At 36.1% G+C, this 19,569-nt stretch overlaps 1 protein-coding gene across 1 annotated transcript; it reads right to left on the bottom strand.

Moving 5' to 3' along the window:
• Nucleotides 1-1,291: 1,291 nt before the first annotated feature.
• On the bottom strand, nt 1,292-9,136 carry LOC309491644 (uncharacterized protein; the record flags this gene model as incomplete). The annotated part of the gene is made up of 6 exons (XM_082190700.1): nt 1,292-1,379; nt 1,427-1,643; nt 2,034-2,195; nt 3,605-3,757; nt 6,680-6,939; nt 9,123-9,136. The coding sequence occupies 6 exons, from the start codon at nt 9,134-9,136 to the stop codon at nt 1,292-1,294; spliced, it is 894 nt and encodes a 297-aa protein (XP_082046826.1).
• Between the last annotated feature and the right edge of the window lie 10,433 nt (nt 9,137-19,569).

The raw sequence follows: 19,569 nt of genomic DNA, 5'->3' as shown, positions 1-19,569 counted from the left end.
TCCTAGAGACCAGACGTTTGCTGGGACGGCGTGGAATCGAGGTTCTGTAATGACTTCAGGTGGGCAGTATTCCCGAAATCCTGTAAGGAAGACATTTGCACATTGTTGAGCTTTTTTTTTTTAAAGCATCATCAAAAAATTTGTAAGTCACTAGCTTCAGGTTTCCACACTCCCAAAATGCTCACCCCTGTATCTGTTGCTCTCGTAGCCTTCACTACTAAATAGCTGACCGCAGCCAAAGTCTATCAGCTTGAGATCTAGCGTGTCTTTCTCAAACAGGAAATTCTCAGCATGAATGTCATTATGGAAAACACCATGATGGATGCAGTGTAGCACTGCCCGCACAGCCTGTCTCATGACGACCCGTGAGAAGCAGTCACTCCAAGGTTGACGAGTGATTATGTCATACAAGGTCTCGTAGGCCTCCGGATACTCCATAACCAGAGAGAATTCTTTAGGATGTTCAAACCACTCGTACAGTTGTATGACGAAGGGGCTTATGGGTTCTCGCCTCATCATCATCAGCAGCGCCACTTCTGTAACGAGAGGTTCGCGATTCCCAGGCTAGAGAGAAGAAGCAGACAGAAGGTTAGCTGGGTAAAAATCTGAAGAAAACATCATTTTGAAATGTACTATTCTTTGATCTTTTTAGATGCGTTCAAAAGAGCCTTTTCAGCTCAAAGTTATTTGGTGCCTCTAGGCTTATTTGTTGATCACATTTATACCTAATGCTTCCTACGGGTGTATTAACTAAAGTAATCTGCACTTAAACAACTCAATACACATTCAGGTTTTGGCCAACTTACAATATAAAGATAACGATCATTGTCAATCTTGCGTATCCGCTTGATGGCAACCTGCACAAAAAAAAACAAAAAAACAGTTTCAATAACAGTAACAGTTTTCAAGCACCTGGCTTTGTATTAAGTATTAAACCATCTGTAAATTGTTTTAAATGTGTTTTGATGCATGCAAGAGCAAAATGTTTGTACAATTCAGTAAGATTTACCTTTTTGCCATCAAATTTGCGTGTTCCCAGGAAAACCCTGCCAAATACTCCGGATCCAATTAACTTTTCCACGTTATAGAGAGACTCAAAGGACTCTGAAAAACAAACAGAAAAATATGAGACAATTATTAGCTTGCTAGATCCATTGTTTTATTTTAAAAATATCAGTGCTGGTCGAGCAACAGTAAATGTGATCGGACGTGTTAAAAACTTGACTCAGTTATGCATGAAATAGCTAAATCTCTATCTGTAGACTTTGCACTGCCAAGCCTTATTTCAGTCTCACCTGTTGAGCTCTCGTTCACAGGAGAAGCGTCCACGGCACGCCGAGCAGTTCGGCCAGTTGATGTCTCTGTTGGCTCGACAGGTACTTGACCCGGCAGCGGAGGACACAGAAACCCTTCGAAGCTGTTGGACCTGGACAAACCCTTGTCGCTTGGGCTCTCCGATCCATCGCCACTCCAGCTCCCCTCGACGCTGTCCGAGCCTCGGCTGCTCAGACTCAACAACTCTCTACTTCCTCTCTCGACATGGGCCTCAGGGGGGGGTGAGGACCAGGGTGAGGACCAAGCTGAGGATGGCGTGATGCCCGGAGAGGAATCTGTGGAAACAGTTCTCCGGGATCCAGAGCGACCTGAGGATGGAACATTTCAGATATCAAAAACTGTTTTTATTATTTTTTTATTTTTATTATATTAATTATCAATGTCAGTGGTCACATCAAATTGTTACTTTGGTTTCACTTTATTTTGGTCCCTTTAAAACATTCTATAAGTCTATCAGTAACATTGCACCTACATGTCTACTAACTCTCATTAGAGTATTAGTAGAGTATTAGTAGACTTATAGTTAGTAGAGTGTCTGTTGCTAGATCCATTGTTTTATTTAAAAAATGTCAGCGCTGGTCGAGAAAATTATTTTATAATGGGGGAAATCATTTTAATATTCTGTAAAAACAAGCCTTATTTTGAGTGGAAAACAAGATAATACTGTTTAAAATAATGATGGAGAAATAATGATTTACCATGATTTGGCTTGACGCCGGAGTGATCTGGAGAAGGTGACGATGATGGTTCAGAAACAGGATCTGCTGGAGGAATAAAAGGCTCCACAACATTTCTGCTGAAAAAACCCCTCCAGCGCTTACGGAAACGACCAGGTTTCTTCATTCGTTCTGGAGCTTTTTCTGAAATGAAGAAAAAACAAATGAAAACAACTATTAAACCCATCTCTGACGTCAAATTAAGCAATGACATAATGATATAACTTACATTTTACTATTCAAATCTTATCTGTAAAGTTACAAATCTAAAGTAATGGGAATTGTTCACGCTATCCACCTGACTTCTGCTTAATGCCTGCATAAATGTCCCAACATATTATTTCACAATATTAATAGTAATTTTATTTCACTATTATCACGATTACGAGGTGATTCCGATTCAACGCTAAAGTTATTTTTCTTATTTTATCTGATCTTTAATTAAAAAGAAAACATACATTTCCAGGCTTCATTTGGCCAACTCTGGCACATGTGGCTCAGTTCTTGTAATGGTAAAGATCATATGGGCCATATCTAAATATAGATATATTTTATTAAACACATTTATTAAATGCATAGCAATGTCTTATTTATGACATAACTGACTCTGTAATACTCGGCACGACAGCCATTTTGACAATTTTGCATGTTTTTGACAATTCAAGAGCAATAAGTGGTGAAATTGAATTCTTTTCTGGATCGTATGCTGTCTGTGAAGCGGCTTTCTGTGCGTGTGTTTCTGGTGTGTGTCAGACAGCCATCGAGCTCATGCCTTATTGAGAACGTTTTGCTAACATTCCCATTCAATTAAGAAAACATTATTTCTAAATGTTCCCTGAACGTTCAAAACGTCCAGTTTTTTCAACGTTTCAAAAATGTTTTATCTTGGTTAAAGGAACATTCTATTTTATAATTTGTCATTATGGGAACGTTACTTTTGAATGTTCTCGGAATGTTCCGAAAATGTCAGATGAATGTTGGAAAAAATTGGTTTCACTTTATTTTGGTCCCTTTAAGACATTCTATAAGTCTATAGGGGAATTATCACCCTACGTCACACGGCGTCACGCAGGTTCTACTGCGCATGTCGGGACCAAAAGTGGTCAAAAAAATATGCGGAGAACATTACGAAAATTAAATATAAAATGTTTTAAATCGAGCTATTAGTATTATTCTTATCCGTATCCGTGTAAGGATCAGCTGTTAAACGGGTCTTTCTGCAACCACGATGCGCACGCATCCCGGATGTTTACAAACCTATAATTGGTCTATAAGTAACACTGCACATGTCTACTAACTCTCATTAGAGTATTAGTAGAGTATTAGTTGACCGTTAGGGTTAGAATAAGTTGACATGTAGTTGAAAAGTTACTTATAGTTAGTAGAGTGTCTGTTGCTAGATCCATTGTTTTATTTAAAAAATGTCAGCGCTGGTCGAGAAAATAATATTATAATGGGGGAAATAATTTTAATATTCTGTAAAAACAAGCCTTATTTTGAGTGGAAAACAAGATAATACTGTTTAAAATAATGTTGGAGAAATAATGATTTACCATTATTTGGCTTGACGCCGGAGTGATCTGGAGAAGGTGACGATGGTTCTGGAATAAAACGCTCCACAACAGTCACAGCACTACCGGAACAGCAGCTGAAAAGTCCCTTCGTAGCCTTCCAGATCCTGAGGCTAAGACGTTCTGGAGCTTTTTCTGAAATGAAGAAAAAACTAATGAAAACAACTATTAGACCCATCTCTGACATCAAATTAAGCAATGACATAATGATATAACTTACATTTTACTATTCAAATCTTAATAGTAAAATGCTCCTCCCAACAGACATTCAGTTGTCTACAAGTAAAATTGCACCTACATGTCTACTAACTCTCATTAGAGTATTACAGGGTACCTGCACAATTTTTAAAGTCAAATTTGAGGCTTTTTAAGACCTTTTTAAGACCTGAAGAAATCAAAATGAATACCGTACATTAGGGGTGCGCAATATTGACAAAAATATGTCTCGATATTTTCAACGTTTTGTCGATAATAATTAGATGATATTTTTAAATTATTTAATGATTTACTGTACAGTTTTTTTATGTTTTAATTAAAGAATACTTTAAATATGAAACTAAAACCACCAGTAGGTGGCGGCAAGTCACTGTCTTAATAAGCGAGTTGTTGGAGTCATTTATTCAACCGATTTGTTCAAACCATAGATATTATATAGAGACTAGATGCCCTATTGGCCGCTGGGCACTGAGAAATGCGGCCGCCATCTTAAACCGGTCGTGTTCCTAGTTTCGTTGCGTGGCAGCAGTGAAGATGCTAGAGCACTGTGGAGTATTTTCCTGTTCTAATCGGCGGACCATCGCAAATAGGGCCCGGGGGATTACTTTTAACATTACCGTACTATTGGTTGTATTTTGTGAATAGAATATTACCAGATAATTGAGAAGGAGCAAGGATCTTTGATATTACTGTACTGATATCGTAGCCAGCTAACGTTAGCTAGGCAATGTTTACTGCACCAGCCGGTGTTCACCTGACATGGAGAGGTGGGGTAAAGTAATAATTACAAGAGCTTCTCGGTTATTTTAGTCCCGTCCGAATGTGCCATCTCAGTAATCATTTCGGACAATGTCAGTAAAGATTACGGCGACTTTTACCTTCTGTAAAAAGGTCCAGGAAAATTACCTCAGGTAACGTTAACGTTTATAAACGTGCGAATAGACCCTCTGTAAATCAAGTAATTTCGTGTTTAAAAGTAGTTTCCTGTGGTTTTTCAAGTATTGAGACGCTTGAAAAGGCATTCAGTTGCGTGTTTTCTCCCTCCCTCAACTCAAGTGTTTTCCACATACCATTCAGATCAGAAAGAAGTTCGAAAGCACTTGTAAGAGGCACGAAACTTACTTTTACCGCAATCCAATCTTAAGTTAATTCATACATTGTTCGACCGGACATAACTGTTTTATATATATATAAATATAGGTTATTTGTGTTTGCGCACGTGATATCAGGAAGCAATGTAAATGTAAAACACACACGTTTCTTCAACTTATTAAAATATCTTACTTTACTGCAACTATCTGTTTCTGCTTCTTTATCATATTTATAGTGTGTGATTTATAAAATAGCTTATATCCTACATCACATATTTTGATTTTGGACGTCTGGTCACTTTATATCTTATATCAGAATATTATATTACTGTTAAGCCTACTATGAATATTAAAATACGCCGAACCATGTGTCCTGTATAATAGCTACATGAATGACCTTTGCAGCAAACAAACCCGCGTGAAAATCAGTTCGGTATTCAGTGAGGTATGATTAATTAAATGCGCTGACAGCTCATTGCACCTGCCATACAGATTACACTGAGTGGAGCGGGTGACCGGTCTAAGATGGCGGCCCCACGGCTCGCCCGCGCCAGTAGGCAGTAGCGGTCGATAGGGCGTCTATCTATATGATGTCTATGGTTCAAACGGCTGATTCATTCAGAAAACAAGTGATTGTTTGTTCATTGAATCGTTAAAATGATTCGTTCAAAACGCGGATTTCAGTAAAAAACAAATCTGTCTGTTGGACTACGGCTTCATTATGAAATTCTCGTCGGCGATATAAAGTGAAAATTGACAATATTGTGTCCAAAAAGTAACTCACAATGTTAACTTTATTGTTCATTTAACTGTTGTATAAAATAAATAGCACATTTGCAATTGTGCAAAGGAAAACGGCACTCTTGATCATGTGATATTCTAATATAACAACATAATATGATATAAATATAAGACAAAAACTAATTTGGGGACATCTATAACTGCACTGACACATCACGCAGTGAAAGCAAGCCTGAGAGACAAACGTGATGTCAGCTCGCACTCGCAGTGCCTCGTACATAGTTAAAACAATGATTAAAATATCATCATAGTTCATAGACAATATTGCACACTCCTAAGCACATAAAGAATGAACTTACAATCGAACTGACATTTACTCGTTTTCTTCTCTCCTCTCGCGTGCAGGAGACAGACGTAGGCTAATATACTGCCGTAAGTGACGCGAATTGTCACGTGAACAAGCAAATCCACAAAGATGACAAAGATAGAAATAAAAATAATAATACGTAGGCCTACGCTAATTAGATAGGTTTAATTTCGAAAGCATTTAGATAAGTCTAAGTCAAAGTGTCATCTGAAATGTAAGACCTTTCATAAGTAAAAATAAGACTTTTTAAGACTTTTTATGGCCTTAAATAAAAAAAATCGAATTTAAGACCTTTTAAGACTTTTTAAGGATCCGCGGGGACCCTGTATTAGTAGAGTATTAGACTGGTAGGGTTAGAATAAGTTGACATGTAGTTGAAAAGTTACTTGTTGTCAGTACAAGTGTCTGTTGGTGGAGCATTACAATAAAGAGTTTGCAGATATTAAGGAGAGAGTCTACTGATACTCTAATGAGAGTTAGTCGACATGTAGTTGCAAAGTTACGTATAGTCAACAGAATGTTCAAAAGGGACCATCAAAATAAAGTGTTATCGTTACTTTAGTTGGTTTAGTTGACAAATCAGCCATTGTAAATAGAAATAGAAACTAAGCCATTACATCTTTATTAAAAGCCTATTCTGACCTCTGCGAGAGTGGTTAGATGAAGTGGACGGACGTCCAACATCTGGGTTCTGCTTCGCCCTCGTCCCGTGAGCCTGACCTGTGGACACAGAAACAGAAAACTCAGAAGACAGAGATGGTAAATATCCAGGACGATCCTGGCTCTGTGTCTGGGTCGGGTCTGGCAGCGGCAGAGGTGGACAGTAACAAAGTACATTTATTTGAGTACTGTACTTAAGTACACTTTTTGAGTATCTGTACTTTACTTGAGTACTATTTTTTCTGGAAACATTTTACTTTAACTTCACTACATTTGAAAGACAAGTATCATACTTTTTACTCCACTAACGTTACATTTATGTCAAGGTCCTTGAGTAGAAAGTAGTTGGATTCTGACATCAATCTGACTTTCATTTTCAATGTTGGGTTTGGTCTTTTAAATGCTCATTTTGTCATTGTTTTGGAGCACACTAGCTTATAACAGTGGCTGACATATTCATCCTAAAAGCCAAAAATCTTTAAATAGGGCACTATTTGAGGGAACAGCCCGAAACTATTGTGGACGTTATTGAGAGCACTTATTCAATCTCAAATTCAATCCCACTACAGGAACTGTGTTCTAGAAATAAATTATATATTGATATGAGGGTGGGTAGGTAGGCAGGCATAGATTCAGAGGCATAAGGTACTGTAAGTATTACAAACAATAATAAAACAATGCATTGACATTTACTTTAAATTTTTCATACTTAAGTACTTTTAAAAACAAGTACTTCTGTACTTTTACTCAAGTAAAAATCAGTCTTTTCAACTTTTACTTGTAACTGAGTAATATTTAACCAGAAGTATCTGTAACTTACTTTCACTCAAGTAAGGAAATTGTGTAACTTACTTTGTCCATCTCTGGGCAGCGGATCCTGATCACGGTCATCAGAATCGGACGTCCAAACCTCCCGACCAGCCGTCTGACCGAAAGCAGCTCTCCTGGATCTGGAGTGCTCTAAGGATGGAATATTTCACATATCACATAACGTTAGTTTAATCATAATCAATAATCAATGTCTGTGGTCAATTACAGATTTTTACTTCAGTTAAGTTACTCAAATTCAATTCAAGTTTATTCCACATGCAATGAATCAAATAAATGGGATCAAATGGGATCAGTCAGTCATCGTACAACACACCATAACAAATAAATAAAAAATTAAAGCACTCACTTCCTCTTTCGCCCATCATGAAATTACGAGCCATAACCTCCTCCAACCTCCTCCAAACTGCAATAAAATCGGTACAAACAAAATACAAGACAATACAATACAATACAATAGAAATCTCCTCAGAAATAACGTTACTCCCCTGAAAAAAAATATCAAACAAAAGTATTATCAGAAATTATATGAATTATATAATATAATTAAATTATATATCCTTTTTCAAAAAGTATATATCCTCCGATGTCCTTCAAGAATATAAGTCTCCTCTCAGCAATCCGGAAAAGCTTCAAAGTAGCAAGTTTCGGCCAGAAAATTCTCCGCAAAAGTCAGTCTGTTAATTCGCCTCGTCTCTCAATCAACAGACAGCGGTCGATCGTCGAGCAGAGAGATACATGCAGATCGCAGAATTCATAAAACGCGTCGCCATAGCAACTAACATTCGAATCATAACATGCACGCACGCCCAGACAGCGACCGGTTCGAGTGTAAATATATATGCAGTCAGAATTCATAACCTACATAGCAACTAAAATTCGAACCACGCATGCACGCGCACATCGACTCTGATTTATTAAATAATTGCAACCTTAATGTTGACGTTTTCTTTAATATGATTTTTATTCTTTCAGACCAGTTTTATTATTAAAACCCGTGGAAAATGCGCGCAAAAAGGCACAAGAGAGAATAAATCGGACATCATATAAATTAATAATTAAATTAGCCCTTTTCTGCATATATATCAAGGCCAATCAGCTTTCAATATCACTAATACACCATCCAACCGGTTAGTAGTAGTGGTGAAGAAATCCAAATTATTTTTGAATTCTCTATTAAAATTGTTCGCAATTGCTACCCAGTTGAGTTAACTATAAACGTGCTAAATTTGCTCTGCAAGTGAACGTCGTCTTGTGGTGCCATCTTATATATTTTTTTAATAATATTTATTATCAATGTCAGTGGTCTGGTCACTTCAAATTGTTACGTTGGTTTCACTTTGTTTTGGTCCATTTTAAAAACAGCCTAAGCGAATGTTTATATATATGTTTATTTTTCTGATTCATCAGAATCATCACATTACAATAAAATCAACTGTATTTAGATGGGAAAATGATTCTCATCTGTTTCATTTCATTAGCCTCCAGACTTGCTTAAAAAAAAACAAAAAAACAGAACCATTAAAGCTATTTTTGTGACAGTAACGTCATATAATATATAATATTATAATATTGAAAGTATTGATTTTAGAAATACATCTTATTACGCATGGTATACATAACATATTGTGCTTTTTATTTATTTATTTAAATTACAAACATTTCAAGTAGCCTACAATGCAACAAAAAACTAAATGAATACAAGACACTGTAAATACAATTCAAAATGTATAAACCAAAGAATAACAACAACAACTAAAGTGTAAATGTACATAATAATAATAAAATAAAAAATTAATAATAAATACAGAAATTAAAGTTTATAATATCAGGGCAGTTATATGTATTTGAAAAGCTTTAAAATTTGTATTGTTTTTATAAGCTTTTTGTTTTGTGATCTCATGTTTAAAAGATATTCTAAGTATATTGTGAGATCAGTGTTATAAAAGGTAATATAGGAGGGTTTCTTTTGAGTTATTTTTGTCTTATGGATATAAAACTTCGCCAAAATAATTAAAAGATTAATGATATAATTTTGTTTTTCAGAAAAAGAATTCACAAATCTAATGACTAGGCAATTTTAAATATTAATATTGCACATATTAATTCCATTGGCTGGTCCAGCAACCAATCGCATTGCATCTCGCGTGGGCCGAGGTTCCGTATCTGCTTTACTTTTCGAAATGGATGATCCCCATGGAGAGAGAACCTGGATTTGTAAAGTTGGGACGGTTGTTTTATTCTCAACGATATGAAAAGTGTTGCCACTCCCATTTATTGCACATGTTCCCCCGAAATGATATTGCACGACCCGTAAATATGCAGGCAAACGCGGTTGCCTACTATATCAGTCGAGCCAATAGTGCGGCAAGATACTGAAATAGGATTATTATTAACCAATCAGATGTAGCTTATTTAGAACAGCTGTTACACCACGTATGATTCAGCTTTCGGACACGAGCAGCAGCTGCGGCGGCAGCAAATTGACCATCGCCAAGGACATTATTTCTGTGATTGTAAGTATTAATTTAATTAGAATATGATATCTATATAAAATGTTTGTTTTGTACGCTGTGTTGTTAAGCGTCTCGTTAGTGTCGTTTTAACCCTTGTATGGTGTTCGGGTCTGTAGGACCCGGTTTCATTTTTTATCAAAAGAAAAATTATACGATTAATTATTTTTTCAAACTCAGACTCATTGGCCTTGGCTCATTTTCTGTGAAGAATATATATCTGAACACATTTTCAATGACCACACACACACCCACACCCACACCCACACAGGCTGTCCGGCTAGACCCGGGGCTAATACAAAAATATAGTGTGTTATTGTGTGTGTGTGTGTGTGTGTGTGTGTGTGTGTGTGTGTGTGTGTGTTCTTGTATATGGTTTATGAGGACACAAATGTGTATAATGACATGGGTATTACAACGTAAACATGGTTTATGAGGACATATGTGTCCTTCTAAACCAAACGGCTTTAAAAACATACTAAATCTGTGATTGGTAGGTTTAGGGGTAGGGTTAGTGTAGGGGGATAGATTATACAGTTTGTACATTTAGAAAAACCATTACGCCTATGGAGAGTCCTCATAAACCACATATCTGTGTGTGTGTGTGTGTGTGTGTGAGATTGTAAGTGTGAGTGCAAGAGTGAGTTCTGTGTTTCTTAAAGGGATTCTCCACCGAAAAATGAAAATTCTGTCATCATATACTCACCCTCATGTTGTTTCAAACCTGTATGATTTTCTTTCTTTTGCTGAACAGAAAGGAAGATATCTAGAAGAATGTGAGTAACCAGACAGTTTTAGATACCATTGACTTCCATAGTAGGAAAAAATATTTACTATGGAAGTCAATGGTATCTAAAACTGTCTGGTTACTGACATTCTTCTAGATATCTTCCTTTCTGTAGGGGGCGGGGCCCGTCTCAAACCCCGCTGTTCGATCCATTTGCGATCCCCAAGATGCGCGTCGACGCCGTGCCTCGGCAGCAGGATGAAACCCATGAAAAAAAAAAAAAAAAAAAAAAAAAAAATATATATATATATATATATATATATATTTTTTTTTTTTCATGGGTTTCATCCGGTCCCTTTCCACAGGTGTATAAAATCAAGCACCTAGATTATGAATGCAGACTGCATTGTGCTTGATTAATACACCTGTGGAAAGGGACCGGATGAAATTCATGAATATTGGTACTCGATGCAGCGCCAAATGGGAGGAGCTAGAGAGCTTCACCACGCTGGATTTAGTGGGCGGGGCCGCGCATGCGCAGGTTAACTTTCTCGCTATCAAAGAGTTACGTCACGATCGGATTTTTTTTCCTGGAATGGGATCAAATATGGACTTTTAATGAAAAATAAAAAAGTAGAATATTTGATAAATAATATTATACTGTTTGTTAAATTCTATATCCAGAAATGTCGTTTCACAAAATCTCTTCCAAATGTGAATGCATTAAAAAATGACTTTTATTTGATTTTGTAAATCCTTAAAGAAAATTGATACAGTCCCTGCTATTAAATTCTTCTTACTTATATTAGAATATCAGTTTATATAAACCCCTATGTTAGGGAATTTGAATTGTTCTTAAGTTTGCTTATTTATTTTTTAGAATATTGCAATCAGTATTTACTCATCAAATGTTCTCTCCTGAATTGTATGGTAAATGAACTTATTTATAACTGCCTTAAAGGAGATCTTGGTAACTTTTTTAACTTAATAAAACTGTCTAGAAATCATTTGGATGGTTAAACAACCTGTTCTGGTGATATTGGTGACTTTCCCCGCTCCCCCCAGCGTTCCCAGGCGGAAAACCAACCTTGCAACTTGCGCACTGCCGTCCCGGCAAAGTGAAATTGGAAGTCTCGTGAGAAGCGAGAACTAGACCGAGAACGAGCGCGAAACACAAATTGCTTTACGGCAATTCGACATAAACACACACGCATGTATGATGTATTACCAGATTACCCACCTCGGTAGACATAGTTCCACACGATACAGTTGGCTTGCTCCGATCAAAACAAACGCACATGAGCAGCGGTAGAGAGGGGGAGGAGGCCGCCGCAAGTGAGTTTTTTACGACTGTGTTGTGAAATATACGCCCCCCCACAGATGTAGGGGGAGCTCGTGGGGAAAACATGCGACAACAAAAGGGAAAATCAGCGAAGAAGTGACTAGAGTTCGCTAGAGTTACAGAGTTCTCCTTTAATTTATGTTTCAAGAACAATAGTTATTGCACATAGAGTAAGTCGAGACTTTCTTATTTTACAGCAGAGAAGGAAGACCAGTCCTATATCAACGCAAGCTAATCGAATAAGTCCTTTGTTTCGGGTGAGGAAGGAACATCTGGTGCCCAAAGAAGACAGAAAGGTGCGCGAGTCCATTGGTATGTCTTGTATTGAAACAATGCTGTAATATGTAGTACATAATTTGATCACAGTAAATTTGAAATCCGGAAATCAACACCAATAGAGTTAATTTCAACACTTTGAAAGTGTATATATGGGAACCACCCACAAAGTGTTAGTTCAACACTTTCAAAAGTGTTGCCTCTCGCAACACCGACACAGTGTAACAATATGAACACTAAGAGAGTAAAATTTTAACACCAATGCAGATAACAACAGTGTTACAGAGCTGGGTGCAGCTTTGTAGCAAACACTGGCAGAGTTAAAATTCTACACTGTTCTGGTGTTGACCTAACACTTTAAAAAAATGGAAATGACAATCTTCTCAACCTTATAGGAGTCAAATTTTGGAACACCCAATGATGGAACACCTATTTACAAATAAAAAACAACACTAAAGGAGTTACCAGTTTTTCTTATTAGGGTTTTGCATTACCTACTTTAAAGAACTGTAAAATAAACTTAACAATTATTTAATCTGAAAAGAATAAATTCACTTTGAAATAAACACATCAGTCTGTATTACTCTTTCAAAACTTTATTCCAGCACAGAGCACCAATACATCTAGCCAGTACTTTAAATTACATGAATACATTTTATTTTATTAATTTTTTTTACAAATAACAGTCCAAAACGATGTAAAATAGACTGTCATTTCCATAGGACATTTGTAAATCAAACGGCTTGTGGTAAAACAATTCGTCAGGTTTTTTGCGCACAAGACTGTTCTCTTGTGCAAAAACACTGAAAGCATGAAGATGTTCAACAAACTCTGATTCCATACATGATGCCAAAAAAACAATTCCATCCATAATAAAAATGTTAACAATTTTTCCAAAGACAGGTGCATCATCAACCAAGTCTAAGCACACAACAAGACCACTACGATACTCCGTACCATGACACTTAACCCACGGTGTGACCGTTAATTCACTTGAGAGATCAATGTGGAGCTGCTCAGAAATAAAATCACCGTTTTCAAGGTCGGACAACAATTCTTTTGAAACAGGGCCAGACTCAATACCTTTGATAGTACAGTGCTCCCAGTGATAGGCAATGGCTAGCTGGTGTTTTTTGGCAAGTGATTTGGTCAGGTTTTTGATTTTTTTTTTAGATTTTTCTTAAAAAACCTGTGTTTTGCTTCATACCTCATAGTCCATACATGAATTAATGGGCCAATTTGCCTGATGCATTCAGGGTAGTGAATCATAAGGTGGTGCTTTGGAATCAGATTCCTAGAAGGGTACAACTCCTTGAACAATCGATGATGCTCCACTATCAGATGCTTCAAAAATATTGTCATTCCTTCAGAGATGCAAGGAGAAAATATAATGTTAACAATATGTAAGAGGAGCAACATCAAATGCCAGTGCTTATCCCCTTCTGGGACTACATCTCCAAATATGAGAGGGATGTTCCTAATGAGACACAATGTCTGACTTGCGTTGAGTCCAATGCTGTTTCCAGCTTGTTGAAGGTTAACCTTGGTTGGGCGATTATTTTTGTCCAAATAGCCATAGTTGAAGGCATACAATCTTTGAGGAATGGAATCGCAAGAAATTAGATTGCAACTCATGTATTCAAAAAGCAGTTTCACTTCATACTGTGCAACTCCCTCCAGGATATCATGCATAATATCCAGCACAAAGTTCTCTGATACATTAAAGTAAGTCAAGGTATTGAGTACAGAATTTCTTTTAATACCATAACAGGAGTTTTCATTAGGGTTGTCAGCTAGATACTTATAATGTTCCTCATTTAGGTTTCTGCTACGCAATATCACCCGCGGATCATCCTCACTAAATACTTCCTGTGCTAACACCTTGTCAGTGAGGCACAGTCTGCAGTAATGTTTCGCAGAAAAAGATTCAACGTAACCAAGAATACCATTTAGACCAAGGTTATCGCCGGTAAATTGCGCAATAGTACCAAAGATGGGCTCCTCAGAAAATGACACCTTCATTCCCTCCTGCTCAAGTATTTTCACATCATCAACCAATGGGCCAAGTATTTTGTCCATGCCATACTTTTTTCCATCCTCAGAATGGAACAAAGAAATTAGATGTATGTTCATTAAGGAAGAATTTATGTGTGCTGGCAGGTTACGAAGCACAAAATATAAACAGCCAAGTTTATGAATCCCATGTTGAGATCCTAATGGGTTTGCCGTTTCGAAATCATCGTAGTAAATTTGGATCTGAAGGGCATTGCTATGGATGGAGTACAAAGGATGGTTTTTGTAATACTGTCCGTCACACAAATCTCGATACGTGTCACTTTGCCGTTTCTCTTGAATAAGATTACACACCTCATTATTCCTAAAAATGAATTCAAGAGTCTTCAGAAGAGGGATATATATGAAAGTGTCATTAACTGGAATCTGTTCATACATTCCAGAGATCTTATTCTTTCTTGTATCGTATCTGACACCTAAGTGTATTTCAGTAGGTTCAACAACCCCCCATTTCTCACTGAAATATTTTCTCCATTTTGTATCGGTATTAAAATCGGAGAACGGATTATGAAAACTATTAAAAACATCTTCAACTGAACTTCTACTTGTGCTGTCAACAGGCACAACATTTAAAATGTTTTCCCTTAAACTTGTATGGAAATCAGTGACCAAATCCTCCATGCTTTCAACAACTGACATAATATAACACTGTTTGCAACACCGTTACCCTACAATTTAGCTATTATGGATGCACACATTTCTTTGGAACAATCCCTTGAAACAGAAGAACATTCATGCAAACTTGCATCATTATCTGACCTTTGCTCTGTGTTAGACACAACAAGTGATGCTGCTTCACCGGGATTTGGAGCTTGTTGATTTTGTAGTGATATATTCTCACTGCTTGATGCTACACCACTAAAATGAAATCTAGTTAAATGTTTTTTAAAACCTGCATAACTTTTAAATTGCAAGCAACAACCATCCTGAGCACAAACCAGCTCAAATTTCTTGCCAGGATACAAACCATGTACAAGTTTAAGGTGCCGAATTAATTTTACTGTTGTAGCAAGCAGCGTTTTACAGATGTAGCATCTAAACATCATTCAATAACTTAGCTCTGAGCTCCTTTACCCTTGGGCTCTCACTTGTGGTGCCAACATCAATTCCGTAGATTGTAGTCTGGAGAAAAGTGTACATATTTTTGAGTGGAAGATCATAACTGATGCTGAAAACAAAATGGACCTTGAAGAGTTCATCAATTGCTGCAAGTAAAGAGGATTCTTGACAGGGGATGAGCTTTTTATCAACCACAATGAAGAACTGACTGATAGCTTCCTTGCTGCTCCCTGTGGCAGGAATGTATGGTTGACGATTCTCTTCCGCCTCAAGATGTTCCTGTATACTCCGGCATGCCTGAATGAAGAAAACAAACAAACAAAAACACAAATTTGATTAATAGTAATGACAAACAAGTGCAGGTTTATCAGTTAGCATCAATTTTAGTCTTTTTAGCTTGATTGAACATTGTACAGAACAAGAGACACTCCAGAAGAAAACAGTATATGCACCAACTAGCTGTTAAAGGTGATTTTTAAGCATGACATTTTTTATTGATTTTTTTCTGAAAATTAGATTCTGACCCAAAGAGGAGCGTGAAGTCCTGAAGAATCTGAAGCAGTTTGCAGAAAACATGTAAAGAAATTACCATAAAATATTACATTTCTTAACAAGCTAAATGTGTTTTCAACAAAGCAGACTATTTGACAATTCTCTGAAACTAGCATTTCAATTTGGTCAAAAAAAAGGAAAGACAAAATCCATACCAATCCTTTAGTATCCAGGAATGGAGGAAAAACTGAGAGAATGGTGGTGGATTTCTCTGGATCATGGATAAGGTGCTGTCTGTATTCAAACGTGGTCCTCATCTTCTGCATGATGACCTCACGGTCACTTGTATGATTCATCAAGGAGATAGCCTCTAAACTTTGGTCATTATCTAGCTGATCTTCACGGTGACACAGCTGTCTGTCAAGCAAAGGGCCTCCCTTTTCCTCTGTTTTTGGATCATCCTTATTTGCAGAAGGTTTTGTCCCCCGTTGTACTGTTTTGAGGCGCCATGACAAGAACCCAGTGTTTTTTTGGCCATCATAAAAATTTTCCTAATGAAATGACACAAATTAAAACTCAAAATTGTAACCCTCCATCGAAAATGACAACTTCTTAGAAAGACATTTCTAAATGATCACAAAAATACTGAATGTTCTAATCTCACATAATGACTTATTTATCCAGTCCTCCCTTGGGGATCTCTGAGTGAGGGAAACAAGGTGATAATTCCCAAACCATAGTTCTGTTTGGTAAGTCGATGTGGGACTCTCCTGAAAAATGGAAACACTCAATGTTACTTCACAATGATGAGAATTGTTTAAAAATATATAACTAAACTACTCTTATTTTCAGAACAATCAACAGCTTATTACTTAAAATTTGTAGCACCCAACTAATATAGTTCACAATTTATATACTATCATAATCACTAACAAATTAAATAACCCAAGACTATTACATTTTGATAATTACCCTTCTGTCCCAATCATGTGTGCAACCAAGATGTTCACCATCAGTTTTCTCATGTCATCGCTAATTGTCCCTGTATCTTCACACTCCTTCAGCACATTTGCTCCACCTGGTCTTGTGTGTAGAATTTCTTTTATCAACTATAAAAAGAGGAACATTAACCAATTATGTAAGGGATGAAATACATCCAGCCAGTTGTTATAGCAGAATAAACTCCGACAGGCTGATCAGGACATGAAGCGGTGGGTTCTTGAAAATTTAAAATATGAAGGTGTTTTACTTTAGCTCACCTGCCCTCCATCTCTCAATTACCATGACAAAAAAATAAATAATATATATATATATATATATATATATATATATATTTGCACAGATTAACTGTTCACCAAAAGACTAGTAATGTGCGCTAACGAAGTAAATAGGGTCAATTGACCAATCAGAATCAAATGTTCCACAGAGCCATGTAATAAGAGAGTAGAAAATGCAGGAATATTTAAATGCCCTGAACGATGGTCCTGAACTGGAAAATTACTATTGTGTATAAAAAAAAAAAAAAAAAGATCTGAATTAAACTTTTAGCATGTAAAGCTCAAGGTTATGATAAGTAAATCCCCCAATGTCTGTGTAAGGCTACTGGGACTCACATCTCTGGCCTCTCACATTATCATCCTTCCTGAATCGTTTTGGACTAAACCAGTCACTGTCCTCACTGCTTTTTGAAGTTAGAGACAGTGTATCTGTATCCAAGCTGACTGAAGATTGAGGTGTGGAAGGTCCTGTTAATGTTCAAACTAGGGTTAATAGACATATTTGGAATACATTTATCCACACATCATCAACACTAGCTACAACATTTAAAATACTGTACATATTAAACACTACCAGCATTCATTCAGATATTGGGATTTGATATCATTCAATAGCTCCTGTTATCACTCACCAATGTCATTCAATTAATTTATGACAAAAACCAACCCACTAGTGGTCATTAGATCAGGAAACACATCTGTATCCACCTCTGTGCCAGTGTCATCTGTAACTGTAACTGCAAGATCTTCCAAAATTGAGAACTTCTCTTTCACTGCACAACAAAAGTTTGATCAAATTTAGGCAATGCTTTATTCACAATTTGACACATAAGGATAGCAAGATTTTTAATGTTTTTTTTTTTTAAGTCTCTTTTGCTAATCAAGGCTGCATTTATTTGATTAAAAAAATAATAATAATATTGTGAAATATTATTACAATTTAAAACAGTTATTTTCTGTGTAATATACAGTAATAGTGTAATTTATTCCTGTGATCGCTGAATTTTCAGCATCATTACTCCAGTCTTCAGTGTCACATGATCCTTCAGAAAACATTCTAATATGATGATTTGATGCACACCAAACATTTCTGGTTATTATCAGTGTTGAAAACAGTTTTTTACATTTTTATTTCAGGATTTTTTTGAAAAGAAAGTTCAAAAGAACAGCATTTATCTGAAATGGAAAGCTTTTGTAACATTAAACACTACCGTTCAAAAGTTTGGGGTCAGTAATAATTTAAATTGTATTTTTTGGGGGAAAATAAATAACAAATCAATAATTTTATTCATCAAGGGTGAGTTAAATTGATCAAACGTTACAGTAAAGACATTTATAATATTAGAAAATATTCTATTTTAAATAAATACTGTTCTTTTGAACTTTCTATTCATCAAATAATTCTGAGAAAAAAGTGTACACAACTGTTTTCAACATTGAAAATAATAGGTAATGAATGTTTGAGCATCAAATCATCATATTAGAATGATTTCTGAAGGATCAGACACTGAAGACTGGAGTAATGATGCTGAAAATTCAGCTTTGATCACAGGAATGAATTACACTTTACTATATATTACATAGAAAACAATAATTTTACATTGTCATATAATTTCACAATATTAATGTTTTTTATTTATTTTTTTATCAAATAAATGCAGCCTTGGTGAGCAGAAGAGACTTCTTTTAAAAACATTAAAAATCGTACCGATCTAAAACTTTTGACCGGTAATGAATATATACACATAATTATTAATAACGACTTCATTACTTACCTTCTGCTATAAATATATCAAAGCAAGCCTCTGGGATTTTTATGAACTTCTTCTGATGTCTAAATTGTGCTTTGACTATCATAGTGATTTTACCTCTGAACTCCTGTGGGAGAGGAATAAACATCTTACTGGGTTGCTAACTTGCTATAAAGAAAATTTGATTCAATATGAAACCATATTTTTTTTTTTTAAGTGATAAAATAAATTACATTTCAAAATATCAAAACATCAAAGATGCCATTTTCATTTTCTCCATGTAAACGCAAATTTGTGTAACCGACGTCTTACGCACATTACGAGATCAATATATCGATTGACTACTGTCCACGTCTGACTTTGCTCCATTAAATATGAGTAAAATGTACAAATAAACAAAAATAAATCAGCTGCATGTGAACAAATCTTTTTTTTTTTTTTTTTTTTTTTCCGTCGACTCTTTTTTTTTTTTTTTTTTTTTTTGCAGAACTTACACATAATTACAAGCTCAGGGAAGTGAAGCAAGGTTGTATC

The sequence above is a fragment of the Leuciscus leuciscus genome, assembly GCF_965113295.1.
Source record: "Leuciscus leuciscus genome assembly, contig: HAP1_SCAFFOLD_399, whole genome shotgun sequence".
NCBI lineage: Eukaryota > Metazoa > Chordata > Actinopteri > Cypriniformes > Leuciscidae > Leuciscus > Leuciscus leuciscus.
This window is presented reverse-complemented; position numbering and strand designations above follow the sequence as displayed.